Below are 25,272 nucleotides of genomic sequence, written 5' to 3' on the forward strand. Positions count from 1 at the left end.
AAGTACCTCTTGATCATGATGTATTAATAAAACACGCGTACCTGTCTCTCTGCGTGGGTATCATAAGGTGAGCAATGCAGGGATAACTGAGTAATTCATCCCTCCTCCATCTCATAAATTCGCAAACTCAGAACATACAATGCAATGCAGTTTCTTTTTTTTTTTTTCAAACTTGTGGGAAGGACACATTTGTCCATGACCATCATATATCATATGCAAAACCGCCCGCATCATCTTACCAGACGATACATAACGTCGTTTCATTCTTTCACCCTTTCCACCCTTTCATCCAGCAGTGGCCCTGCAAAGGCAAGCCCCATCAATCACCGCAAAGCAAAGCAGAGCAATCTGACGTTCCATGATGGTTGACGGGCGACCCCGAACGCCGCCCCTACGAGCCCCTACGAGCCGTAACTGGCGTATTTACCACTGATGGAACCAGCACGGTCAGTCACTGGGTGTTTCATTCTTTTACTTGTCGTGGAAGGAATGGCCGAAAGGGCCGAAAGGGCAGATTAAGAAAAAGGCGTTTGGGGGGGGGGGGGAGAGGACGATGATGACTTGCTGCCGGCAGCTCGGGGAATAGCAGCAAAAGGCAAAACTCACTCATTGGTGTATCTAGGCCCCGTAGCCGGGAGCTGGCTCGGGAGCAGCCTCTGGAGCAGGCTCGGGCGCCGGCTCAGCGACGGGTTCCGGGGCGGCTTCGCGCTTGTAGCTGCCGTACTGTACATTCGGAGGGGTTAGTGGGGATGCTGCGTTTGAAGATGGAAGATGGAAGATGGAGTGAAAGAGGGATGATTGAGCGGGAGGAATGGCGGAGGAACTTACGTCGCCGTACGATCCGTATGGGTTCTCGCTGGGAGGGGGCGGGGTGCCTTCGTAGCTGCCGTACGAGGCGTAGCTGGGCAGATTGTAGTCTGGATTTGCTCATGTTAGTGGACTAGGAACGACGAGCAGAGACCGAGGGATTTGGAGTGTGTTGAACAAGAAAAACGTACCGCCATAGTCAGCGTAAGTGCCCTGCGGCGTGGGAGCCGCAAGGACGCCGGCGAGGGGCAGGACGGCGAGGAGGTGCAAGAGCTTCATGGTGGTTTACAAGTCTGGTGGGAGGAATAGGGTGCCGGACTGACGGAGCTGTTTCGTTGGGGTTTAGGAGCTTTTGTACCATGGAGGTACTCGACCTGAAATGGATGTAGCTGAAGGTCCGAGCTACTGGGCTGGCTGCTGCAGTTCGTGTTCTGCACCATCCTGAAGGCTTTGGGGGCGATATCTGCGAGGCGTGACCAATGTCAGTATACCCGGTGGCTCCGTTCTGGAAAGCTTTGGGGGCTTAGACCGGTTGTGTACGAGGTCGGGTAGCAGTGAGGGAGACATCGGATTGGGGCTCGTCGTATATGCATATGCATGTCTTCCAAGGATAAGCGAAAACACGAGGTGTAGCTTCGTCGAATTCGATTGCGAGCGACACATTTTTGTCCACGTGTAACGTCATTGCCCTCGTTTCGAGAGCAGGTTTGTAGCTCACTTACCTGAAGCCCTGACACCAATGTCTTTCCTACGTGAGGGCATCAATGGTCACGATTGGAGATCTCAACAACAGCAACACCGAACGATGGTGCCTTAACGCGAGGTTGCTCCAGTTCCATCGCGTTCCGTAGGCGTACCACTTCTCAGCTCTAGAAGAGGTTGCTTCTGACTTTGACGGGATCCTCGAGTGCCAAGGATCTCGATATCGTTCATGTGACGTGGAATGCAGTAAGGGTTCTGAGCTTACGGAAAGCTTCCTCGCTGGGTTACCATCGTGTGGGTCCTCCAGGAGCCGGATCCATGGAAGAAGCAAAGAATGTGGTAACGGCGATGGTGAAGGGCTGAAATGGCATTGGGCTGCGCCTCTGATGTCGTTGGAGGGAGGAGCCTTGGCACGACTGGTGCTTTTTCAGCTCTCGATGCACCTCGTATTCCTCCACATTGTCGGTGCTATTTCAGAGGCAGGCCTCGTGTTCACCGAGTCTGGCCTCAGCATCTCGCGTAACACAAGATGAAGCTACCACACGTGCGCCCGGCAGTTCTGGCATTCGAATCCAAGCCTTCACCGGGTATGGAGGGGCTTATCAGTCGGCTACCTCTTAGGAGCTGTGCAGATGGGATTTCTGCTATCTCTCAGAAACGACAGAGACGTCGTTGGAGACGATGAAGACCTCGAGCGAGCTATTCGGCGATGTCGGCGACCATGAAGCACTGCTTGGCGACGGTGCAGGGGCGAGGCGGTCGAAACATTGGTCGTCAGGCCCCAGCAACGCAAGCGTGATTCTATGGTCAAGCACGTCAACGTTGATCGGGCTGTTGGCAGGTCTGTTGATCGGCTATAGCCTACTGCGGCCAACATACAATCAATGCGTGAGGCAGACAACGCAGAGCAGTCGGTACGCCCAATGGGTATATAGGAGCCGTGACTGACAAAAACAGCTCCAATGCTGGAAGATCTTGACATCGAATACAACACTATTCAATTCAATGGCTCCTTTATGGCCGAGAACATCTACCGACAAGCAGCGTCTCCAGAAGTGGATGCGGCCTGGGAAGCTCTGGGCGTGAACTGTGAGTCCGGTCCAAGACATCAAAGCAGCCACCATGGACGCTGACCAAGGCCAGATCGCCCAGTAAGGATCCCCGTCGAGAGGGCGCAAGAGGCAGGTCTCCGGAAAGACCACGTCCAAATCGACCCTAGATATGGAGGCGGGTATCCAGCCAACGTCGAGGGTCTGCACCATCTGCATTGTCTCGTAAGAAATACTGTCCGCCTCAACGCCCCATCCACCCAACTGACCTGTTCCAGAACCTCGTCCGACAAACCCTCTACTTCAACTACGACTACTACCGCGCCCTAGGCGACGGAGCCTTCAAGAATAACGACAGCATTGTGCGCCTACACGTTAGTAAGTTGTCCCTACGACGACTCCACAACGCACGTAGCCCTAACGTGCCGACCTAGCACACTGCCTCGACATCCTCCGCCAGCAACTCATGTGCCACGCCGACGTCGGCGTCTTCGGCCAAGTATGGTACCGGCCCTCCCCGGACGACGAGATCCCAGCGCCGTTCGTCGATTTCAACACGCCGCACAAGTGCCGAAACTACGAGGATATAAGGAAGTGGGCGGAGGTGCGACAGTTGCCGAGGGATACGCCGGAAGACTTTCTGCTGCCGCCAGGGCCGGATACCGTGGTTCTCGATGGTGTGCCGTGAGAAAGGAAGGAGAGAAAGGAAGGAGGAGGGTGGGGGGTCAGGCAGTGAATGCTTGGCGTAGCTGTTGGTGGCGGGGACTTGCAGCGTTAAGGCAGCCGGGGCTCCTTCGTCCGTTATTAAGGGGCAGGTAGCGGGCTCTTGATGTGTTACTGGAGCTGTAAAGGATCTGTATATGGGGGCAATGGCCTTCTGTATATGGACGTGTGAGTATAGATCTACCTCTCAGACCCGCAGGCTCTCGGCTGCTGGAGAGACCGAGTTCTCGGCCCGTCCCACTGCCTTGCGGTCCTATCCGTGGACAAGTCCGAGGGGGACTCTAGGGGCGAGGTGGAACCATGTCGTCCCTGAGAGTAGGGTGGACAGCATGAGGCTGAGGTGGGCAGCTATTGTCTACGTTCATCGCACTCGATGACAAGCTCACTCGGAAAGACCTGACTTCTGAAAGGACTTGTTTGTACATGTGATGCTGCGTTACTTCGTGCCCCCCAGTTGGCCGTCACAAGCTACAGTAGGACCAGACCCAGTCCCCGCGCACCAAGCCCCAAGTCTGTAATTGAGGGATGCGTTCCTCGCTCTCACCAGTTATACCCCTGACGTGACGCCCTCTTCTGCCCCAGCTCCAGCTCGTTGACCTCGACCGTGCGCTTCACCTGGATCTGACCTGCGCCGACAGGTTCGTTCAACTGCTCCTGGCTGCTCGCGGCATCGCGCCGGCCATAGTCCATGATATCCATACTGGGCTGGCCTTTCCTGTGCGGCGGACGGCCACCAATGACGCTCGCGATACCCACTAACTCTGTATCGTCCTTCTCCAGCCCGACCCCTCTGTGATCGCCTCCGCTGCGCTGTCGCCTGTACCCATCACTCTCAAACATGTAGCGCCCGGCATAGCCTTTGCCGACGCCACTGCTCCCGTAGGTGCCGCCCTTCCTCGTATTCCTGACCTCCTTGGCGGTCGAGTACAAGCCCGGCCCGCAGCCGATGATGACGGCAATGGCACTCTCGATGATGGCCCAGAAGGCCAACCACGAGGAACTGGGCGTCGAGGCGTTGCCGGCCTTGCTGCCGATCTGCACGACGCGGATGATGGCCATGGCGATGCAGATCCAGCCGATGCCGAAGAGGACGCCCATGCCGACTTTTTGCAGGGTGGGCCGTTGGAGGTTCCAGATCAGGCCGATGGGCAGGAACATGACCATCAGGTCGGTCAGGACGTCGGTCGCGAAGGCGTAGTAGAGGGAGGCGATCTGGGCGCGGACGTCGCGCGGCGTGGAGCAGAGGCCCGGCGTGAACCAGGCGTGCATGCTGTGGCAGGAGGTGAAGTTGGAGACGATGCAGCCTATGAGGGTCTGATCGGATGATTAGTATATTTTGATATGGGTTATGGTATGTGGGACGGGGGACCGACCAGGACGGAGAAGGCGAGGACGCCCCACCAAAGTTGCATGTAGCGTTTGATGCCAGTCATGAGACGGTAGTAGAGGGCGAGGAAGGCGAACTTGACAGACCTGTAGGAACGTGTTAGGCTGGTGGACGATACTGACGGGGAAGTCGGGGGTGGTGCTGACCAGAGCGTGAACCAGAACATCATCGAGTTAGCGAAGAAGATCTTGATCATGAAGAGACTGTCATCCGCGAGCTCGGCGTACGGTGGAATCTTGCCGGCCACGACATCGCTCACCCTGTACATGGTCGGCGTGACAACGATATAGAGGATCGTCGTGGACAGGAAGAACAGGTAAGCCAACAGCAGAATGTAGTCCTCGGCCATGATGCGCTTTGGCCGCCAGATCCTGGTTGCGGCTCTGCCAACGAAGACGAGGGTGGTCGTCGCTATCATGGCGTAGGCCGTCCGCAGCAGCAAGCCCGAGGTGACATAATTCTGTGACGACGACATGTTTGCGGCTGGTGCTGGCTCAAGCAGGGTGAAGGGCACACGACGACGTGGAACCAAGGAGGGCCGAAGGGCTCAGATATCCATATGAAGCCGGCTTATGAGCCTTTCACCAAGGGGGTCAACTTCTTCGGGAGGCTTGAATGCTGGCGCGTGGTCGCAAGTACCGAGTGGTCCCGCGCATGCTGTCGTGCTGGCTACGAACCCTGCCCCTGGTTGCCACCTGCCGATGCCCAGGAGTCACTGCTGTCAGAGCGGCAGTAGCGTTGTTCATCCGCAGAGACCATCGGGATAAGCAACAGGTCCCGTTAGTCGCCGAGGACTAATGCGTGGCGAGTCATCGGTTCTCTGTGGGACTGGTAGCAAGAAAACTTGGCTAGACGTTACTGAGGGGTGATGGTCCGAAACGCGGCGTTATAGTCTCTTGCTAGGGGCCAGGCAGCCCGGCGGATGGTACGCTGCGTACTGGATACAGGGACACTAAACAACGATGTTCGTTAGTAGGTCTCAGGCCAGTGTTGGACCGTGTCAAGACCCCTGCTTCTCCGAGTGTCCGAACTGCGAGAATCTGCATCTTAGGCTGGATGAGTCTTGTGGGTAGCAAAAGGATGCCATAGTTCGTGCGCCGGCGATCTTGAGCGAGCGGCGATCCACGCGAACACGTGCGCAAATTGTGGCCGAGGACGAATGTGGGCTCTCTCGAAACGAGTGTCAAGCTTCGCGTGTATCGAACTCCCACGCCGAGTACGACGAGGATCCATTTCTGCGAGGGGTATCCCAGACTAAATGCTCCGCAGTGCATACAAGTGCGCTTCGGGAAACACACTGTTATTCCTGCTGGGCATCGAGCTGTGCCCCCCAGCGACAAGATGTCGAGGCCATTGTCTTCGACTTTCGATCAACGGCAGTCTGTGCTGCCGTTCCATGATAGGGCTAGATCAAGCCAGCAATACTGTGGTCTAATATATCATTCTCGTACACCAAACCCGCGAAAAGAGGTCGACGGATATAGCCTGTGTAACGCTGATCTCGCCTGTGGCTGGGGCCAAATTAACCGGCTTGGTGCTTCGCTCCAGCAGACGGTTGGTGCAGAAGCAGAACGAACCACGATATTTGTCGATGATGGACGGTCGCCCAGAGATCGGGCAAGTCCCGGAATTATTCTGATCGAAATCTTCCCACCCAATTGACCAAGAGAGCAGAGATCGACAATGCTTTGTGCTGGCTGATGCTCTGCACGAGCGGCGCGCGCAATGTTGCCCCTCATGCCGTCGCCCTCCACTTTGGTCCCGAATTTCTGCATGGATCGAGACTGAAACAACGCACTAGGCGACGAACCAACTTCGCCTCGGGCACCTAGCGTCGACGTACCTGCAGACCCCCGGAGCTCAGACGAAATGGCATCTGCAATCACGGAACGCCATGTAACCGTTGTGGCAGCCATGCCGGCATCAAAAAGCTAAAGGACACGGCATGGGCGCGCCGTGCTTCTCGTCTCTACCCCCCGTTCGCCCATCAAGCAAGTATCTTCCCACCCGTCAGCTTGCTTGACAGCTTCTTCCTGCATCTTGCAGGGTTCCACTCCTTTACTACTCTCGCTTCTTGGTTTTCTTCTTGTTCTTTGCCAGCAGCCTTTTCACCACCTAGTTGCGAGAGTCACCCTGGACCCTGAGCAACTCCTGTGGCTTACACGATGCGTTTCACAACCAGCCTGATCCTGCTTGCTGCAGGCTCTATTGGCTCGGTTTACAGCCAAGGCTTCGAGAATGCCGACTTCAACATCACCGAAGCCCTCGTTGAGAAGGGTGTGGACGTCTCTGCGTTGCCGGAACTTGCTGACCTCGAGCAAAGATCGTCGACTGCTGGCTGCTCGATCGCGTGCCACTCGCTAAAACTCCTATATGGCTCGAGTGTTGTGATAGAAGGTAGTCCTGGCTACGACGGCTTCACGGACGGATACTGGTCAGTCCAGCAAGCCAGTGTCGACCCATACTGCATTTTCAAGCCGGCTTCTGCAAGCCAGACCTCTATCTCGGTGCTGATAGCCCGCTTGTCCCAGTGTCCCTTCGCTGTCAAGTCAGGTGGCCATGCAGCTTTTGCTGGTGCCTCTAGCATCGAGGGTGGCATCACCATCGCTCTCGAACGACTCAACGAGATCACCGTGGCCAAAGACAAGAAGACTGTAGCCATTGGTCCCGGAAATCTCTGGTACGATGTCTACACTACTCTTCAACGCTCTGACATTGCCGTCATTGGTGGTCGTGTTTCTGGTATCGGTGTTGGTGGTCTTACGCTAGGTGGAGGCATCTCCTTCTTTAGCAGTCTCTACGGGTGGGCTTGCGACAATGTGGCTAGCTTCGAGGTCGTCACTGCATCCGGCATCATTGTCACCGCCTCGCCTAAGTCATACTCAGATCTCTTCTGGGCACTTCGTGGAGGTGGCAACAACTTTGGAATTGTCACAAAATTCAACCTGAACGCCATCTCCCTCCCCGGTGGCCAGATGTGGGGAGGTTCCCGCATCCACACCGCCGACCAGTTCCCAGCTGTCGTCAACGCCTTCTACAACCTCGGCATCAACTCCCCCAACGACCCCAATGCCGCCCAGATCATGTCCTACGCATACGTCCAATCTGCCAACCTAGAAGTCGCCTCCGCCGAGCTCCAATACGCCAAACCCGTCGAAAACGCCCCCATCTTCTCCGAATACCTCGCCATCCCCACCATTCAAGCGGACACACGCATCCGCACCCTCGTCGACCTTACCGAGCACTTCAACGCCAGCAACCCCAACGGCCTGCGCGAAAGCTACTGGACCGCCGCCTACAAGCTCGACCGCGACCTCGTCACCGACGTCCAGAACATCTTCTTCGACGAGCTCAACTCCATCCGCGACGCCGCCGGCATCGTCCCCGCCCTCACCCTGCAGGTCATCACGCAAGGCCAGCTCACGCAAATGAAGAAGAACGGCGGCAACCCGCTCGGCCTCAGCGAAGCGCAGGGCCCGTACCTCCTGCTGAACCCGAACGTCATGTGGCAGGACGCCGCGGACGACGCGCGCGTTTTGGGCGCCTACTCGCGCATCATCCAGCGCGCGAACGCCGCGGCCAAGAGCAGGAACGCGTACAGAGACTACCTGTACATGAACTATGCGAGTCAGTTCCAGGCGGTCGTGCCGAGCTACGGGGCGGCAAACCAGCAGCGTCTGAAGCAGGTCGCGACCAAGTATGATCCGACCGGCGTGTACCAGCGCCTGCAGCCCGGCTACTTCAAGTTGGACGGCGCGCCGGCGAGTGGGCCGTGAGGAAAAGGAGCGCTGTTGGTACGTGGATGCGTACCTTACATTAAACCTGTCTAGCGGGGTTGTATAGAGAGAACACAAGAGATATCGTAATGTCCCGTGTGCCGAAGATGAAAAAGTAATCGTAATGCCAACAATGCCACCTATCGAAACCAGAAAAAGAGCCGGGCATTTCAGAGCCTCCCAACCGCGCCTTTACAGCGCACGCCAGCCGTGGATCTTTCAATCCTTGTCTTAATAACAGTTGAATTCCGGTTCCTCATGGCCGAACGGCCCGCGGTCAGATCCATAATCAGAGATTATCATGTCGTGGCTTTCGTCGTATAGTTTTGCTATTCCCATCTTCGTGCCTGCGTGGCAGGCCAGGCGAGGTGTGCCATGTGGTCTAGTCGAGGCTTCTGTACGATTGTCGATTGAGGGATTGAGCAAATGTCAGGGCCCTATGGCATTGCAGCTGCTGCTGGTCGCGTTTCTTTCTCTTGATGAACCCATCGGCTTTGCAAGCAGAGGCAGACTTAGCTTTTCTGGTGATCTGAAGGATATCCTGAGGGCTCGGGCGAGGAAGTGGGGATATGCTCGGGAGGGTTCGGTCGAGTACTAGTCTCTCGTGGGATTCATGGCTGCTCCTGGCATTCGTTGGATGCTCGACGGGTCTTGAACTCGAGAACGATGGGAGTTGTGTTTTGGCGGTAGAAGAAAGGAGGATCTGAGTGTTAGCTTGACATGCATGATACAGATTCTGAATGAGTCTCTCTCTAAGCCTCTGCTTCCAGGAGATTTAGTGAAGGCGACCTGTGCCTTTGTTGCCGCTCACATCACACACCACTGATCTTCGAGGCTTTACAGTGTTCTTACTACACATAATTCTCATTCACCAGGCCTATCCAAGCGTGCGAGCTTCCACTAGTTGATGCACACGGCTAAGAGGAATGAGGCAGTGAAAGTCTTGGCGCCCAATGTTAAGATAACTTCAGGACGCGCCTGTTGTTGTTTGCGGGGTAGTATAGCATGTAATGGGTAATTTATTTGCTTCTCCAACAGCTTGAATGGATGTCTACCTGGTAACGAGTTCGTAGCTGTGTCCCATAGCTTTCCCATCCGATATCTTGACTTGTGGCCTCGATTTGGACGTCGACACATGCTGTAGCAGTCAAGTTGCTGATTGAAGCTGCTCAATTCCGTTTCACTTCTGGCTGTAATTTACTGAGTTACTCTTCACTTCTGACCTCTCCTTGACGGTCACTCACCCACATAAATGAGGCCTCGATTCAGCTGGTTCGTTTGGTTGCTCATCTCTTCCACCATTCCCTGCTTTCGAGAATTAAGCCCAGTGAAGATGTCTACACCCCCAAGGAAGCGCCGAAGGGTCTCTATACCTAGGTCAACTTCTAGCAGTACAGTCCCGATGTCCATCTCTGCCAGACCCAAGCAACGAGAAATTTCACCAGAGGCCATCGCGAAGTACGGGCTCAGGGTGGACGAGATCATGCCTACCTGCCTTCCGTCCACGGTCAAATACTCAGATGACCTTGGATTCTACACTCAGTACGAACGCTACAGGTACAGCGAGCTACAAGGCTTCCTGGTCAACAACGTCGCCTTCAAGCCTCTTACAGACATTTCCTTCCCTCACCAGCCTGGCAATGGACTCTTCCTCGCCAGCCGCCGTGACAGACCGGATCAAGATACCTATTTCTACTCCGCACAGCTTGAGCATCGAGGTATCCCGACCACAAAATCTCAAGAAGTTGCAAAGATACGCCTCTTCCTTGCCCCTGACAACGCATCACTCGATTCGGATCTAGAGTGGACCCGAGATGAGTTGATGATCCGTCTCCAACATGCCGACAAAGATCCCAACTATCATCGAAGATTCATTCCCGGCGAAGATCGCCCGGTCCAAGCACCACCAGTCTCGTCCTTCTTCCGACGTCTGTACGAGCAACCCACGTCGTTGACCAACAACGCCATCTCCGACCTCGCCACAAAGAAGCTACAAGAGCTCGACAAACAGCTATCGCCGAACAAGACTATCAACAACCCAGCTTTGATCCTCGGCCGGTACAACCTCGTCTGCTACGGTCTGAACACGTCCGAGAGAACCGTGGGCCAATGGAAATCGACCTGCGAGGTCGTCATCACCCTGTGGCAGCCCACGCGCCAGCTCTACGGCCGGTATCGCATGAACACCAAACACGGCGTCTTCACGCTCCCACTGCCTTCCAGCTTCTCCACCAAGTCTCGAGCTTGCAGTATTGCATTTGAGGATTTCACCGGCGTGTGGCATTTAGCGGATGAGGAGGGAGCAAGTATCGCCTTCCTGAGTTCCGAGCTCATCGTTTTGGGCCCGGCGTTCCGCGGGGGGCTGAGCAAAGACAAGAAGGGGAGCAGTGGTGAGGAGCTGTTCGGTGTGAGGGAGAGCTGCAGGGACTTTGGGTTTGTCAGTACGTACTTCGCGAGGTTGGATGGGATGGAGCGACCGGGGCTGTTCAAGCGGATGTGGGAGGCGGTAAAGGACGAGGCTAGCAAGTGATGAAATGGGTTCTAAGATAGGATAATGAGGAGCCCTCCCAGACTTTTCAATCATCCTTTTGGTGGCCGTGACAGTAATACGGGGAGGGCACCCGTCCTTTTCACAGGCATGTCCCCTGGAATAGACTGTGTCATGAGGAGGCCTCTGCATTTTTAACGACCTTCAAAATGATAATGATGGGTACATGAGCAGACCTCCCGTACTTTTCAGCGACCTTTATGATGACGGTGATCGTCTTATGAGGAGCCCTCCCGTTCATACGGATGACCTCTATCTTAGCGTGGAACATGATATGTGGAGGGCATCCACCTTTTTTATAGGCCTTTCCATGATCGAGCATAGTATCATCAGGAGACCTCCCTTGCCTTTCGGTCACCTTCACAATGGTGACGATCATCCTATGAGGAGCCCTCCCAGTTCTTATCAAGACCTCTTTTGTTCTTGTAAAGTAATATGGGGAGGGCACTAGCGTTTTATCTTGAAGGCCTCTCTTTGGTATCGACATCAAGACAACCACTGATACATAGTAGGTCTCTTGCGCAGAATGAGCCGCTCTAGAGAATGTGTGAGGGCAGACATACCGAGATTTACGTGCGTGGAACTTGCTATTATATGCGGCTGTTTTACTCGGATACTGGATTGTTTTTGGGCACTTGTTTCCGTTAGCAGGAGACTAGCATGAGAGATGGATGACTCACACATTCGACCTCACACGGGTATGAGTACCACTCGATGTACGCCTTCTGTTCTTTCTACTTCGGTCCTGTTTAACTGGCACATCAGTAGTCAAAAGGTATACCGTGTCGTGGGAAAATCCTGCCAGTGAGACGGATTGATATTCCCTACCAAGCCTCGATAGTCTCGGTTGCCCCTGATATCCACGGCCCTTGTAAAGCGCCGCACGTGCAGCGATACTGATCTCTGGCACTCCACGTGGGCTTGCATCTGCTGTCAAACGCCGAGTCGTAGGCGGTTTAGGTGCGGTAAGTGCCTAGAACGAGCTACGTCATAGTGAAATCAGGACAATACGCGACTCAAAGATATTCCACGCGACAATACACCAAACTTCCACTGTCATAGACACTGCAACCACCATGCCGTCGTCAATAGACCCCGCCATCGTCCGGGCGCTCGCTACGTCCCTCAAGATAGATGCGACTTCGGCCTCCCTCTCGAGCCACGGTGGCTCCGGCTTCGCGTCGACCTTCCGTATCACGACTCCCCAGACAACGGTATTCGTCAAGACGTCGAATTCAGCAGGCGCAGCGGTCATGTTTGAAGGCGAACACGCATCTCTCAATGCGATACACAATGCCGTGCCGTCACTATGTCCGAGTTCCTTTGCTTGGGGGGAACTCGAGAAGGGAGGCTACTTCCTCGCGACAGAATTCCTCGAGCTGGGAGGCGGACTGTCACGAACACGCGGGTCCGCTCGGAGCGGGAGCGGCATGACTCTGGCGCAGAAGATGGGCAAGTTACACTCTACGCCGGCACCGATTCCCGACGGCTACGACAAGCCCATGTTCGGCTTCCCTGTAACGACGTGTTGCGGAGATACACCCCAGACCAATACCTACAAAGAGTCTTGGGCAGACTTCTTCGCCGAGAACCGCCTTATGATGATCTTGGAGCGCAGTGAGAAGAACAACGGTAAGGATGCTGAGTTGCGAAAGGCTGTCGAACGGACGGCCCTTGAGGTTGTGCCCCGGCTGCTGGGGGATGGTCACCTTGGCGGCAAGGACGGCATCCAGCCTGTTGTCATCCACGGTGATCTCTGGAGCGGCAACAAGTCCAAGGGCTCTTTTGTTGGCCGTGATGGTACGAGCTCAGACGAACTAGGTCCGGTCGAGGATGTTGTCTTCGACCCATCGGCGGTTTACGGTCATAGTGAGTACGAACTGGGCATACATATGATGTTTGGCGGTTTTAGCGGCTCCTACTTCAAGGAGTATCATGAGATCGTGCCCAAGACGGAGCCAGTCGATGAGTATGAGGTAGGTATTGAGTGAGTGCAATGCGAGGCTGTCGTGCTGACCCGAACCAGGACAGGGTAGCCTTGTACGAGAGCTATCATCATCTGAATCACCATGCAATATTCGGCGGAGGCTATAAGAGCGGGGCGCTCAACATTCTCAAACGATTGCTGAAGAAGTACGGCGAATAGTAAGTAACGACAGTAAAAGTACGCCCGACCTATGGACTCGGATTGAAGATATGTTCCCCCACTTCTGGTATAGCACCCCCACCGCTGCTCTCCGATGGCGTCATTAATTCATGACGAATATACGCGGAAGCATTTCTCCATTCAGGACCCTCGGCAACAACACTCGTCGCTGAATAATTGATTGACCACGGCACTCGCTGTCGTCTCCGAGATCTAGATTCGTAACCTCCAGCAACACAGGATGGCGATACCCGACGTAGACATTCATCCTGTTGCCACTGGCCGGGCGGCCGATATCGTGAAGCAGCACGAGGACGCGAAGGCAGATATCGTCCTGTACAGCGGCTGGTTCTGCGTGAGTCCAAACAAAAGCCTGCTCAGACCTCACAACTAACTGAGTAGCCCTTTGTCCAGCGTTCATGGATCACCCTTGAAGAGAAGTGAGTTACTGCCCTTGCGACTGGTCCCCAAACAATGACACCCTCGCAGAAAGATCCCCTACCGCTATCAAGAAATCAATCCCTACAAGAAAGAGGCCTCGTTCCTCAAACTCAACCCTCGCGGTCTAGTTCCCACCCTCGGTGTTCCCACCCCCGACGGCCAACAGCCCTTGATCGAATCCGGCATCATCTGCGACTACCTCGACGAGACCTTTCCAGATGTTCCCCTCTACCCCAAAGACCCCTTCCAAAAGGCCAAGCTCCGCATTTCCATCGACTACGTGACCTCGCGCATCATTCCGGCCTTCCACCGCTTCCTGCAGCACACCAAGGAGAAGCCGTACACGATCGACGAGGCACGCTCCGAGTTCCTCAATACCCTCCTGACTTTCATCAAGGACGCGGACCCGGAAGGGCCCTTCTTCGCCAGCAAGCAGTTCACCATGCCGGATGTGATCCTCGCGCCATGGGCTGTGCGACTGTGGATCTTCGACCACTTCAAGGAGGGCGGGCTGGGGATTCCGGAGCCGGGGAAGGGCGGAGAGAACGAGCAGCTGTGGGAGCGGTGGCGCGTGTGGGCCAAAGCGGTGGAGGAGCGGAAGAGCGTGCAGGCGACGATGAGTGACAAGGAGCACTACCTGCCGTTGTGGCAGCGGTATGCCGACGACAAAGCCATGTCCGAGTTGGCTAAGGCGACGAGGGCTGGAAGAGGTGTTCCGTAGTGGGTTGTTGTGGTGTTTACCATTTGTAAAAAGCAAGTATCGTGAGGCATTTACATACATCGTCACTGTCAACACTGCGTCGTCCAGCCCCAGTCCCACGAAGCCAAGACCTGCATATACATTTCCGCCCCCTCCTCGCCGAGTAACGTCTCCGCACGTGTTCGAATCAGGAAGGCCTCACGCTCCGTAAGCAGCCTAGACCGCGCTGACTCAACCATGCATAGACGGTATGTTCCTTGTGTCTCCTCGCATATACAGCAGCACGCAGCCAACCCCGCCTTGCCAACGGAGCACCAACTCGGCAATCCATCCGCAGCGGCCGTCTCGGATGACGCAATTCTTGGAAGATCATGGTATGTCAGCCGGAGTAGTGAACCACCAGCCGCCATCATCGTGAATGATATATGTCACTCAAACCTCGGAGAGAACTGCAAATCTGATCTTTGATCTCAACGTGGTCCTGATATATATAATAAATCGCGCTTCCACGCCCCGGAATCGACTTTCAAAATCCAGAGTCTCGATCGCGCAAACCGAGCCCTCCTCTCAACAGGGCCAGCAACAGCAACAGCAACACCACTAACCTCGCTCCCAAAATGACCACCCCCTCAGCCCCCCGCATCCTCCTCCTAGGCGGCCACGGCCGCGTCTCCCTGTACCTCACGCCCCTCCTCCTCTCCCGCTCCCACCCGGTCACCTCCGTGATCCGCAACCCCCAGCACGCCTCCGAGATCGAGGCCTTCAATTCCTCAGCTTCAGCCAAAGCCAAAGTCGATGTCTTGGTGGACAGTCTGGACGAGGTGCAGGATGAAGGCGACGCGAAGCGGGTGTTGGAGAAAGTGAAGCCCAACTGGGTGGTGTGGGCGGCCGGGGCGGGGGGGAAGGGTGGCGCGGAGAGGACGGAGAAGGTGGATCGGCGCGCTGCTGTTGCTGTATGTTCCTCCCTCTTCCTCTCTTTCTGTTCTTTTCTTTTCTTTTCTCCTCCGTTGTGTCCCTTCTGGCGTGTTTGTGACGCGTTGCGGTGTTTCGTCGCTGTGTGGTATTACTTGCTTGCTTGCGTAGCGGGCGGCGCAGGCTTGGGAGTGGAATTGGAATTGGAATTGAAATTGGAACCTGACCTGAAAACAGTACATCTCCGCCGCAGCGAACACCCCCTCCATCACGAAATTCCTCATGATCAGCTACGTCGCTTCGCGCCGCGGGTACCCGTCATGGTGGAACGCCGAGGACCGCGCCGCGGCCGACAAGGTCAATACCGAGACGCTGCCGGCGTACTATAAAGCGAAAGTGGCGGCGGATGAACATCTTGCCGCGGTGGCCAAGAAGAGGGGGAAGGGGTTCCAGGCGATTAATCTCCGGCCTGGGACGTTGGCGGATGACGAGGGGACGGGGAGGGTGTGGCTTGGTGAGTTTCTCGTTTTCCTTTGGGGATGTTGCCGGGAGAGGAGATGGGTGAAATGAGGGCTAATTTTGTGACGCAGGCAAGACGTCGAGTCGCGGCAAGATCAGTCGCGAAGATGTGGCGAGGGTGGCGGTCGAGTTGCTGGAGAGGGATGATGTGCAAGGCTGGTGGGATCTGTTGCAGGGCGAAGACGAGATCAAGCCCGCGGTGGAGAAGCTGGCCAAGGAGGGCTGGGACGCGATGATGGACGGGGAAGATCTGGACAGGATCTACTCTGTCGCATAGGTAGGAAGGAATTGGGGGGTTTTCTTGTTATAATAGCAAGCAGGTTTGGTAGGAAACGGCGCATTGAGCTGGTCAGCACATTTCTACACGACTAGCATCCAGCTACTTAGGAAGCACTCGCACTCACACGTCCCCCTACATCCTGGATCAAAAGCCTAAATCATAGCAAACGCAAAGCTCCCCGCCCCCTCGGTCGCAACGTCAAACCCTCTGGTGCAGAACCCATCTCTATCTACACCCGCCAACGGCACCAACTTGACCTTCACATGCGGAAACCGCTTCGCCGGCGGACACCCCGGCTCACTGAAGAAGACCAGATGGTTGAAATTCGTCAAGAGGTTCTTATCCTTGGGCGGACCTCCATCAAGATACTTATTATCGCGATCCGGCGCCTCCTTCTTCGTCGCCACGGTGCAGCCCCACGTATCCGGTCGGAATGCCTGGTAGAATTCCGGTTGGACAGAGGTGTTGATGCACTTGGAAATCGTTTTGAAACGATGTGGACCGCCCGGCCGGGTCTGTTGACTGATGATGAACTCGGCGCCGCCGGTCTTGGGTCGCTTGATCGAGTCCCAGGGGGCACAGCCCATGGTGAGTTGGCGGACGAGGCATTTCGTGTCGTCGTCTTTGCCGCGCTTGTTGAGGTCGAAGTCGGGGTCTGTTGTGTTGGTCGAGGCCTGCGCCAGGCTGGCCGCGAGGAAGAGAAGGGGTGTGATCTTCATGTCTGTTTGCGTGATTATTGACGAGAGTTGAGTGGCTGTGGCTGTTGGCTGTTGGAGCCAGAGGCGGTAGCCCAACAAGATGTCGGGGCTCTGGAAAGCCATTGTGAACTCGCTTGGTGTCTGAAGTTTGCTGTACAAAGAATCGAGGTCCATGGATAATCATCTTCGACAAAGAAGAACAAGAGCTAGGTAAGAGCAGTCGGGCGCTCGGACTCGGGGACAATGGCGGCTGAGGGACAATACTAGTGAGGGCTGCTAGGAGCATCTGCCCTTTGCAATGCAGACGGGAAGAAGGCGTTAGTATACGAAAACTTCATCGTGTACCGTTTCATTGTGCTCTTTCGCAGATGCAGCCTTGTCTCTGAAGATGCGATGGCGGAATCCTCGGTTAATAACTCCGCAGGCTTCCCTAATTCGACACTGTAATCCTGATTACTTTGTATGGGTATACTCTTTGCTGGTCTGTTAGGTCGCAGCATAGTACCAAGATCTCGCTCGGGTACTAGCATTCCAATGGCTGACCAGTGGAAGCAACATGATCTTGGATGATTTTTGGTGCTGGCTAAAACACTGTTGTACTCAATGCTATTCTAATCAGTGAAATTTGCCATGTCGATGTGATTGGCATCGATCTCTCCTTCACGCGCATCGGCGAGCGCAGATGATTGAAGACCACTACAAGAAAGAGGTCGTGGTAAAGTAGCGCCAAGAGGCAGTGAATGTGAGTTTCTTCTTTTGTCCTTTACAGAGTCCTACTGCCTGCTATACAATCACCCACTTTTGTTCTACTGCTACATTGCTTGAATAGAATACTCTTGCCCTTACTGTCTTGTTCTATTGGCCTCATGCTGCCGCCGTATCGTTCTCGGACATACCTCACCTTGCCAAGAACCCACCTCGCGACTTAAGGATGACTCACCCGGGCGGTTATTCCTACTTTCCACCCGGGCCAGGCTCTCAACACCTTCTTCCTTCGTCGTCTGTCGAACGGAATCCAGTAAACCACTTCAGAATACTTCACCGAATCACCACCCACGAGCCCAGTGAGGCCACAATGTCGGTTACAAAGGCCGGCAGCAAAACCTTCTACACCACCACCAACCCCTTCGAGCAATCATTCGGCTACCACGTAAGTCCTGACATCAGCCAATCAAGAACAAGCATTCCCTCAAGCTCTACAACCCTTCATCAACAACTGCCCATACCCATCTCTCTATCTCTTCACAAATAACACCCCAACCCTCCGCAACCAACTAAACGCCCAACCTCACAGCGCGCCCTCCGCCACGGCCCGCACATCCACGTCTCCGGCACCACCGCCCTCAACCCCACGACCCAATGCCTGCAACACCCCAACGACCCCTACCTGCAAGCCCACGCCGCCTTCGCCGAAGCTCTTGAGGCTGTGCGTGCGCTCGGCGGGCAGGTGCACGACGTGGTGCGCGTGCGCATGTTTGTGAAACGCGTCGAGGACTGTGACGGTGTTGGGCGGGCTTTTGGGGAGGTTTTTGGTGGGGCCGCGGGGCAGGGAGGGGTGCGTGGGGGCGGAGGAGAGGAGGGTGGAAGGGAAGGGTCAGGCGAGGTGGTGGGCTGCGCGGCGACCATGGTGGTGTTGGGGGCGGAGGGGGGCGGTGGGTTCGTGGATGAGGGCATGTTAGTTGAGGTGGAGGTGGATGCGTATGTGCTGTGAGAGGGGGCAGTCGTCATTAGGTGCGACTGGATGTCTTGCGCGAGCAATAGCCTGAAATCTGAGTCAGACGAGGGAGCTGCATGTAGGTCAGAGGTAGAGGATCAATGCGGCGGCACGGTGTGTGTGGCCATCAAAAGGAGAAAAGCCCCAGCCTTGGTGCACTGCACCAGAGGCATCGCATGTAATACAGACCAGACAGCATTGCAAATCGTGCTTTACCATGCTCGACCCATTAAGAAAAGCCTCTCCACCCCGCCAGCAACAGTCTCTACGACACCCACTATGCAATGCCAGACCTTACGTCCTCCTAACATCCCTCCCATCATCCGCCTCCCCCGCCGCCGCCAATGGCACATAGCGATGCTTCTCACTCAACGCCTCTTTCTGCCAGCCCAGTCTCCCTGCACTAGTCCTCAACCGGCCCTTGGCCTCGACCACATTCGTGACCCAACTATCCTCCACCTGGCCGCCCATCTCCTTATCACCCCTGACCCAACTATGCGTCCCCGCCAGCATAGTCGGCTGATGATTGAGGTAGATGGTCTCCCACTCGCCCGGCCTCGCGAGGAAGATCTCATGATTGATGCCCAAATGCCGGATATCGTCTTTGGGCACGCTGTTCCACCACTCCCACCCCGCACGGTGGCTGGGCGAGTACGCAAAGGCGTGGATGGCGTCGATGCTGCGCCAGTAGCTGACGAATGTGTACTCGGCGGCGCCCTGGTCGTCGTAGGACAGCCAGCCCTGGCCGCCGAGGTAGCCGCTGTGGGCCTTGGAGGCGGCGTCGAGGGCGCGGTACATGTTGGAGGCGTGGTCGTTGAGGGCGGCGGCGTGCGGCGCGAAGATGCCCAAGGGGTGATTGTATTTGGAGCCCAGGTGCAGGACGGCGACTTGCTCCGAGGCCGGGGTGGAGGAGAAGACGCCGTCTTTGTTGGGGAGTTGGGCGCTGGCCCATTCGGCGTGCGAGCCCGCGAGGTAGGGGTTGGGGAGCAGTTTGAGCGTGATGAGGAGGGTGTGGCCGCCGCGGTAGAGGAGGATGGAGGCGCTGAAGATGAGGGCCCACCAGTAGGGGACGATGAGGAGGATGAGGGTCTGTGCGACGGCGCCGAAGAGGAGGAGCGTCGTGAGGGAGAAGTTGCCGCGGAGTACGACAAGAAAGTCTGCCCATTTTGAACTTGACCGTACTCGGGCGCGAGGTCTCTCTTTGAGAGGAGGCGTAAGCAGTTTGAAGCCCATGTTTGGGACGAAGTTGACAGAAGGATTGTCTGCTGCGGTTTGCTCGGTGGAAGTCAATAGCTCAAGTATTTCAAGGTCGGCCTAGACCATTGAGAATAAGGCATACTATATAAGCACGATCGCAAGACTTCAGGCGCTACGCAGCGCTTCTGCCGGGCGAGGGGCGTCATCTACGGCCGTAGAGGACCTCGAATTGGCATGTACTGCGACGGCATCTAGGGTATTAATGCAAAGATACTAGTGCGTATAGTGTAATCAGTCAGCCTGATCGCCGATCCCTAAACGTGGGAAATATCCCTCTTCGCAACAGCTTGACAGCTTCAGATGCTGTGTGACAATTCCAAACCCTGACACCCAACACCCAACACCCGTCGTGATGATGTTCAAGTACGGTAAACATAGGTCGTGGGCGGGATTTGTGGTATCGACTTTGTTGTAACGAGCCGGTCGTTCGTAAGCGTGAGACCGATATGAATCCCAGTCTTCGCTTGCTAACGGCCAGCGAATGATTCGCCTGTAAGCCAGCTGCCAAAGGCGGGCCTTGGACCGAACGAACAGGCAGATCACTCAGGCATTTTGGGCTAATGCCGTCTGGGGTATACGGCTTGCTCTCTGGGCTTCCCCGCAGGCTATTAAACGAATCGTGCTCTCATGCGCCTCAAGACATTACCGGCTCAGGAGTTTCTCCCAAATGAAGCACTGGAATTGCACGTGCGAGTCCGTACGGAAATAAAGACCGAGTCGGACAGTACTGTTTTAGCCGAAATGTCCGTGCAAGTTTTTCTCGCCTGATGTTGATGTTGGTCACATCTTTGCCGAGATTCGCATAAGTCGTCTGGAGTCGCGCGTCGGGAGAACGAGAGATAAACCATACTGGCTCTTTGGGAATGCAGAGATCCGGCGCCGCGTAAAACAGACTGCTCAGCAGCCCATGGGCGACTTTCTAGTCGATCAGAGCCTCCGCAGAAGGGTAATCTTATTGGTCTGTCGCTGCTCGAAAAGCTCAAAGCGTCGAGGTAGCGAAATGGTAGTCTCCCCACAAAATATCGTAGTCTTCGACTATGCCAGCCACCAACGGGCCAACGATAGGCACTTTGGTGACACCATGTTTGACGCCTTGAACGTAACGTCTAGTAACATTCTCGTAGAAGGCGCCTCTCATCATCCACCAGGTCATTTCCACATTTCGTTTCTTAGACTCCTCACGCTCCAGATCGCTTGAGAAGCCGTCGCCGGGACCTATCCTTCCACTCTTTGCCAGCTGACGAGCGACATACTCCATGCCAAAGCCTACCAGCCATGGAGTCCAATTTTTCTTCCATTTGGTGCCTTCGTAGCCATAGGTGCGAGCAATGCGCTGCATGAGAACTGCGTATACCAGTGGTCGGATGATGTAGAGGACTTCTGCCGCCTGAGTCTGAAGGTTGGCAAGCTGTCGTAGTAATTGGTATGCAGGTTTGACATCATCGGCAGTTAAGACATGAGATAGTAGGTATGATGTGACTGAATCAGATGCTGGAAGGGTTGGCAAGGTCACGCCGGTGCGTGGCATGGAAAACGGATCGCTGACTGAGATTTGTGGAAGCTTTCCGGAATCAGAGAGAGGTGGAGTTGGCACACCATTGTCGCGAAGGACATGTTTCGAACTGAAGGGTTCGTTCTCATCCACCATCTTCAGCTCATCCTCTGAGAATTCTTCATCGGGCTGTTCGGGCTCAGGAGGAGCAAAGTCTTGACGCTCGGGCATTGGCGGCGAAACGAGGCTACGAGCGTTGGTCAAGCGCATGAGCAGTAGACGACAGGTCGCCTTGAAAGTCTCAATTATGACGACAATACGCCAACGTCCGCGTTCACCGCCTTGTCGACGTGCTACCATCTCACAGAGCAGCTGCACATACTCAGCCACTCGAAGAAATGTGGCAATCTTGCTGTAGAGCGTTGATGATGTCGACCAATACGAGGTATATTTTGCATGGAGGGACGGTTTTGCTTGAAGCTGTTTGGTCTTGTATGCGCGGGTAAGGGCAGGTGACGAGGCGACGAAAGCGGCGCGCTTCTTTAGAAGGTGATCGTGATAAATGGAAAGCAATTGAACGAAGGTGTTGACCGACTCGGCCGCGATTTCGGTGTCGTGGAACCGTACACCAGGTAAAAGGTATGTGAGGGATCGGATGGAGGATTCAACGCTAGATACAGACGATGGGTTGCTTGAGACGTATTCGCTATAGGTGTGAGGGAGGTTGAGTACCGCGCGTGTGACTTCAGCAGAGGCGGAGGACAAGGACGACGCGGCAGATTGGGCGCCTCTGCGCAGCGAAGACGCGGCCATTGTCCTGCGCTGTGTCGGCCAGGCGACACGGAAGATAGAGGACGTCGCTGTCAGATAGGATTGGGCATGTAGAAGCAGAGGGAGATGAAGGATGATGCAGTCGAGGGTCATGATAAAGTGGTTCGTAGAGGGGCGCGCTTTGATTGGCTAGCTTGGTGGTGAGCCGAGGCATTCGCACTCACGCTCGAGCATGCTGAGCAAGACTTCCTCATCGAAGAGTGCCCATCATCAGTCATCACGATCGTATCCAGCGACAGGAGAGTGAACGAGTAGCATATTTTTCAAGGACTCCCAGCGTTTGACAGGTGTCTTGAAGGGGATGTTGCTGTTTCGTATGAGAAGCAGTGAGCAATCCTCGAAATGCGGAGGCTGGGAAACCCGTCACCTTTCTTGAGCATTGAACATGATCTTTCACAGAATGGCTTCCTGATGTGATGCTTTGTTTGTCTATTCTCTACAAGACGGTATATCAACGTCGTTGGTCTTTCACGCAAGGCAGCTATGACGTCAGGCTGTTGACTGCTGTTGCCTTGTGCACCTGGACATAATCTGTGCAATTTTGCAGCAACTGCCACCTTAGAGACTCTGTGCTGCAAGGGAGATATTGCCACAACGATGCCAGCTGCCGACCGACCGAAGCGGAATCGCAATCCAGTCAACCGCGACCCATCCCCATCATCCAGAAAAGCACCAGAGCCAACAAAATCTACAGGATCTTGGGCGCCTTCGAGGATACTCACTCGAACATCCGCCGTAGCCAAAGCCGACGTTCAAGCCTTTCTCCTGACATGTATCACCGGCTGGGACGGCTACAGCCGCGACGAGCAACGCAGAATCATTGACACGCTCCCGAAAGACCGCCGACTTTACGTGGAAGTTCCGGTGACCGGCAAGTATGCCTGTCCTCTCGATGCAGGCTTTGTTGCCACCGACTCGCACCTGAAACGAGCTATCGCCAGATTCAAGACCGACATCTCAGAAGGCAATTACACTCCATCATGGCAGGACAAGGCCCAGCAAGCAATGAAGGAGCGTGCTGAGGGTCGTTTTGATGACTATGTGAAACAGCATGCTGAAGACATGTTTGGTGATGGTGGGAACGATAGTAATGGTGGATCTGTCAAGGATACTGAGGAGAACAACGATTCCTCTGCTCGCAACCAGCAACAGCAACAGGCCCATTCCTTGCAAGACCACTCCAGCGATGGTGAATGGGGCCCATCGGCCAAGTATGCCGGAAGCCAGTCCCGGAGACAGGGGTACAAACGGAAGAAAGCAAAGCAAGATCATGACTTGAGTCAATCCACTGTACCTGGTGAAAGCCAAGGCTCTCGCTCCAGAACAACCACGCCAATGAATGTGGACGTCGATAAGGCAGCGTGGTAAACAAGGCACAGGCACCAGCAAAGCTTCCAACAATATTCATTGTTCCAGACCGCGCGCAATCTCCCTCAGTGCAGTTAGAGAATCCAATCAACGCTTGAAGTTCCTCAAATTTCACTGAGGCTTTGTTGCCTTCGAATTACGACCGCTGCATTCATCTACCCATTTTACAGTCGTGTATCGAGCAAGTCAGACATTCAACACGAATTTCCAGTCATCACATCTGTCGCATTACTCTTGCTCCTGCCAGTCATGACTATGCCGACACACCATGTTTCACTACGCGCCAGAGAAAGAATTATGCGTATACTGACTCGTACAGCACCGACCACACACAGCGATATAGCAACTGAACCGGCGTTCCATTGCGAACCTTAAAGCCAGGTACCTCCACATCTAAGACTTGTCCACGGTAGTTTCCGACTCTCCGCCTGGCCTCGCCGGCGTGATGACTGTCGTTCAGCATGTGGACCTTCACCACTCTGCATGCTACTGAGCCCCGGCACGGGCCTCGTAACTTCCCGGAATTTCCGTCGTGGGCCTGCGTTCGTCCAGCTACTTCACATTTGCTGTGAAACTAGTCGGATGACTGCCATGAAGCACTTGGAAGGAAGACATCTCCACTCCGCGCTCTCCACTCTCCTCACAAAAGACCCTGGCAAACCGTTGTACTCGAGGCGTGTTCCCTGTGCGGCTCCAAACTCACATCAGCATCTGCATAATCCAAGAGGGAACCCAGCACGGCGCAACAGTTAGGCACTGGCATGACTGAGACCGAAAACCCACGTCCCTTCACAGTTACAGAACTTGCATCGGAGGCTCTGCTAGCCGGGCGGCAGAGGCACGGGGCGGTGAGCAGAAAGTATGACCAGTGCAGGTTCAGCACTCTCTGCGCACCTGCCGGTCGCACTGCGCCGCTGTGCCGCCGTGCCCAGCGCCATGGACGATGTTGGCACCTAGAATGAGCCTATGACCGTGCCTCGACAGCTGATGAGGCCGTCGGCAAGGCAGGACAGGATAAGTGGCTGTGGTAACAGCAGACTCGTCAGCGTCACTGCCCATGACGTACTTTGTCCCTCAGAATGCATGCCGGTGCAGGAAGACAGCGCAACACTCGCTTCGATCACCAGCAAGTCAACGGCAACGGCAAGAAGTTCTCCAACTTCGCCGGCTACGTACCCCGAGCACGCAATACGACATCAAGTACCTTGCATAGCGCCGTCAAGAAAAAGTGACAGCTGAAACGTAACTCTAGCTTGTTTCACAGACTGTTAAATCGTCGCGTGGGCAGTGCAGACAACCTAGCAAGTGACTGACAACGAGGGACTAATGCCCCCTGCAACATGCATCGTGCATCATGCTCATCATCAAGTATCAGTATCACTCCGGTTGTTGACGGAATATGCAAATTCTGCGACATAGGTACGGAGCAGCAAGTGGCGCTTTCCCGTACGTCGTCCAACCCAGGGCAAATAACGCGCTCCCCGGACGAAGAGCCACTATTGCATGGATGTAGTAATTGTACTAGTCAATAGTGGCCAGGTACCCCAACACCTCGCCTACAGAGTACGGAGTAGAGCATCGTCACATACAATGCTTTCATGGGTATACTCCACGCGAGCAACTATACAGTGCCTGTATCTTAGCTACACGAGCCAACTGACCAACCGCCTGCTTGCCCACACGACTGCGCTTAGACTCAACTCAGCAGCCCTGACGACTTCCTCCATCTCCTTGCCAGTGCCCTACGAGTTACCAATGCAAACCACTGCCCCAGCCGGGCCCAGCCGGACACTTCCTCAGCTCACCGCTAACCGCCTCGCCCCATCCATGACATACCAACTCTCCCACCCCGACCCTTGCCCTTACACTGCACGCCCAGAAAACCGTGGCCAGCAGCTCACAAACGCACAAAGTCCCAATAG

At 55.2% G+C, this 25,272-nt stretch overlaps 13 protein-coding genes across 13 annotated transcripts; 8 read left to right on the forward strand and 5 right to left on the reverse strand.

The window, feature by feature from the left end:
- Window positions 1–618: 618 nt before the first annotated feature.
- HMPREF1541_11008 (uncharacterized protein) lies at window positions 619–1,086 on the reverse strand (the record flags this gene model as incomplete). Its single annotated transcript, XM_008715677.1, has 3 exons — window positions 619–723; window positions 829–917; window positions 999–1,086. 3 exons carry the CDS (start codon window positions 1,084–1,086, stop codon window positions 619–621), a joined length of 282 nt encoding a protein of 93 aa, XP_008713899.1.
- A 1,385-nt stretch (window positions 1,087–2,471) lies between these two features.
- HMPREF1541_11009 (uncharacterized protein) lies at window positions 2,472–3,246 on the forward strand (the record flags this gene model as incomplete). The annotated part of the gene is made up of 4 exons (XM_008715678.1): window positions 2,472–2,598; window positions 2,653–2,783; window positions 2,837–2,936; window positions 2,993–3,246. 4 exons carry the CDS (start codon window positions 2,472–2,474, stop codon window positions 3,244–3,246), a joined length of 612 nt encoding a protein of 203 aa, XP_008713900.1.
- A 575-nt stretch (window positions 3,247–3,821) lies between these two features.
- On the reverse strand, window positions 3,822–5,143 carry HMPREF1541_11010 (uncharacterized protein; the record flags this gene model as incomplete). The annotated part of the gene is made up of 3 exons (XM_008715679.1): window positions 3,822–4,595; window positions 4,655–4,754; window positions 4,815–5,143. 3 exons carry the CDS (start codon window positions 5,141–5,143, stop codon window positions 3,822–3,824), a joined length of 1,203 nt encoding a protein of 400 aa, XP_008713901.1.
- Window positions 5,144–6,833: 1,690 nt separating this feature from the next.
- Window positions 6,834–8,444, forward strand: HMPREF1541_11011 (uncharacterized protein; the record flags this gene model as incomplete). Its single annotated transcript, XM_008715680.1, has 1 exon — window positions 6,834–8,444. One exon carries the CDS (start codon window positions 6,834–6,836, stop codon window positions 8,442–8,444), a length of 1,611 nt encoding a protein of 536 aa, XP_008713902.1.
- Window positions 8,445–9,846: 1,402 nt separating this feature from the next.
- HMPREF1541_11012 (uncharacterized protein) lies at window positions 9,847–10,974 on the forward strand (the record flags this gene model as incomplete). Its single annotated transcript, XM_008715681.1, has 1 exon — window positions 9,847–10,974. One exon carries the CDS (start codon window positions 9,847–9,849, stop codon window positions 10,972–10,974), a length of 1,128 nt encoding a protein of 375 aa, XP_008713903.1.
- A 1,094-nt stretch (window positions 10,975–12,068) lies between these two features.
- Window positions 12,069–13,138, forward strand: HMPREF1541_11013 (uncharacterized protein; the record flags this gene model as incomplete). Its single annotated transcript, XM_008715682.1, has 2 exons — window positions 12,069–12,968; window positions 13,019–13,138. 2 exons carry the CDS (start codon window positions 12,069–12,071, stop codon window positions 13,136–13,138), a joined length of 1,020 nt encoding a protein of 339 aa, XP_008713904.1.
- Window positions 13,139–13,379: 241 nt separating this feature from the next.
- HMPREF1541_11014 (uncharacterized protein) lies at window positions 13,380–14,300 on the forward strand (the record flags this gene model as incomplete). Its single annotated transcript, XM_008715683.1, has 3 exons — window positions 13,380–13,493; window positions 13,541–13,578; window positions 13,628–14,300. 3 exons carry the CDS (start codon window positions 13,380–13,382, stop codon window positions 14,298–14,300), a joined length of 825 nt encoding a protein of 274 aa, XP_008713905.1.
- Window positions 14,301–14,896: 596 nt separating this feature from the next.
- On the forward strand, window positions 14,897–15,987 carry HMPREF1541_11015 (uncharacterized protein; the record flags this gene model as incomplete). The annotated part of the gene is made up of 3 exons (XM_008715684.1): window positions 14,897–15,232; window positions 15,429–15,705; window positions 15,782–15,987. 3 exons carry the CDS (start codon window positions 14,897–14,899, stop codon window positions 15,985–15,987), a joined length of 819 nt encoding a protein of 272 aa, XP_008713906.1.
- A 155-nt stretch (window positions 15,988–16,142) lies between these two features.
- Window positions 16,143–16,811, reverse strand: HMPREF1541_11016 (uncharacterized protein; the record flags this gene model as incomplete). The annotated part of the gene is made up of 1 exon (XM_008715685.1): window positions 16,143–16,811. The coding sequence occupies one exon, from the start codon at window positions 16,809–16,811 to the stop codon at window positions 16,143–16,145; it is 669 nt and encodes a 222-aa protein (XP_008713907.1).
- A 952-nt stretch (window positions 16,812–17,763) lies between these two features.
- HMPREF1541_11017 (uncharacterized protein) lies at window positions 17,764–18,399 on the forward strand (the record flags this gene model as incomplete). The annotated part of the gene is made up of 2 exons (XM_008715686.1): window positions 17,764–17,838; window positions 17,983–18,399. The coding sequence occupies 2 exons, from the start codon at window positions 17,764–17,766 to the stop codon at window positions 18,397–18,399; spliced, it is 492 nt and encodes a 163-aa protein (XP_008713908.1).
- Window positions 18,400–18,696: 297 nt separating this feature from the next.
- HMPREF1541_11018 (uncharacterized protein) lies at window positions 18,697–19,635 on the reverse strand (the record flags this gene model as incomplete). Its single annotated transcript, XM_008715687.1, has 1 exon — window positions 18,697–19,635. One exon carries the CDS (start codon window positions 19,633–19,635, stop codon window positions 18,697–18,699), a length of 939 nt encoding a protein of 312 aa, XP_008713909.1.
- A 1,003-nt stretch (window positions 19,636–20,638) lies between these two features.
- HMPREF1541_11019 (uncharacterized protein) lies at window positions 20,639–21,964 on the reverse strand (the record flags this gene model as incomplete). Its single annotated transcript, XM_008715688.1, has 1 exon — window positions 20,639–21,964. The coding sequence occupies one exon, from the start codon at window positions 21,962–21,964 to the stop codon at window positions 20,639–20,641; it is 1,326 nt and encodes a 441-aa protein (XP_008713910.1).
- A 615-nt stretch (window positions 21,965–22,579) lies between these two features.
- Window positions 22,580–23,399, forward strand: HMPREF1541_11020 (uncharacterized protein; the record flags this gene model as incomplete). The annotated part of the gene is made up of 2 exons (XM_008715689.1): window positions 22,580–23,346; window position 23,399. Coding segments are annotated over 2 exons (768 nt in total).
- Window positions 23,400–25,272: the final 1,873 nt, after the last annotated feature.

Source organism: Cyphellophora europaea, assembly GCF_000365145.1.
Source record: "Cyphellophora europaea CBS 101466 unplaced genomic scaffold supercont1.16, whole genome shotgun sequence".
Taxonomy (NCBI): domain Eukaryota; kingdom Fungi; phylum Ascomycota; class Eurotiomycetes; order Chaetothyriales; family Cyphellophoraceae; genus Cyphellophora; species Cyphellophora europaea.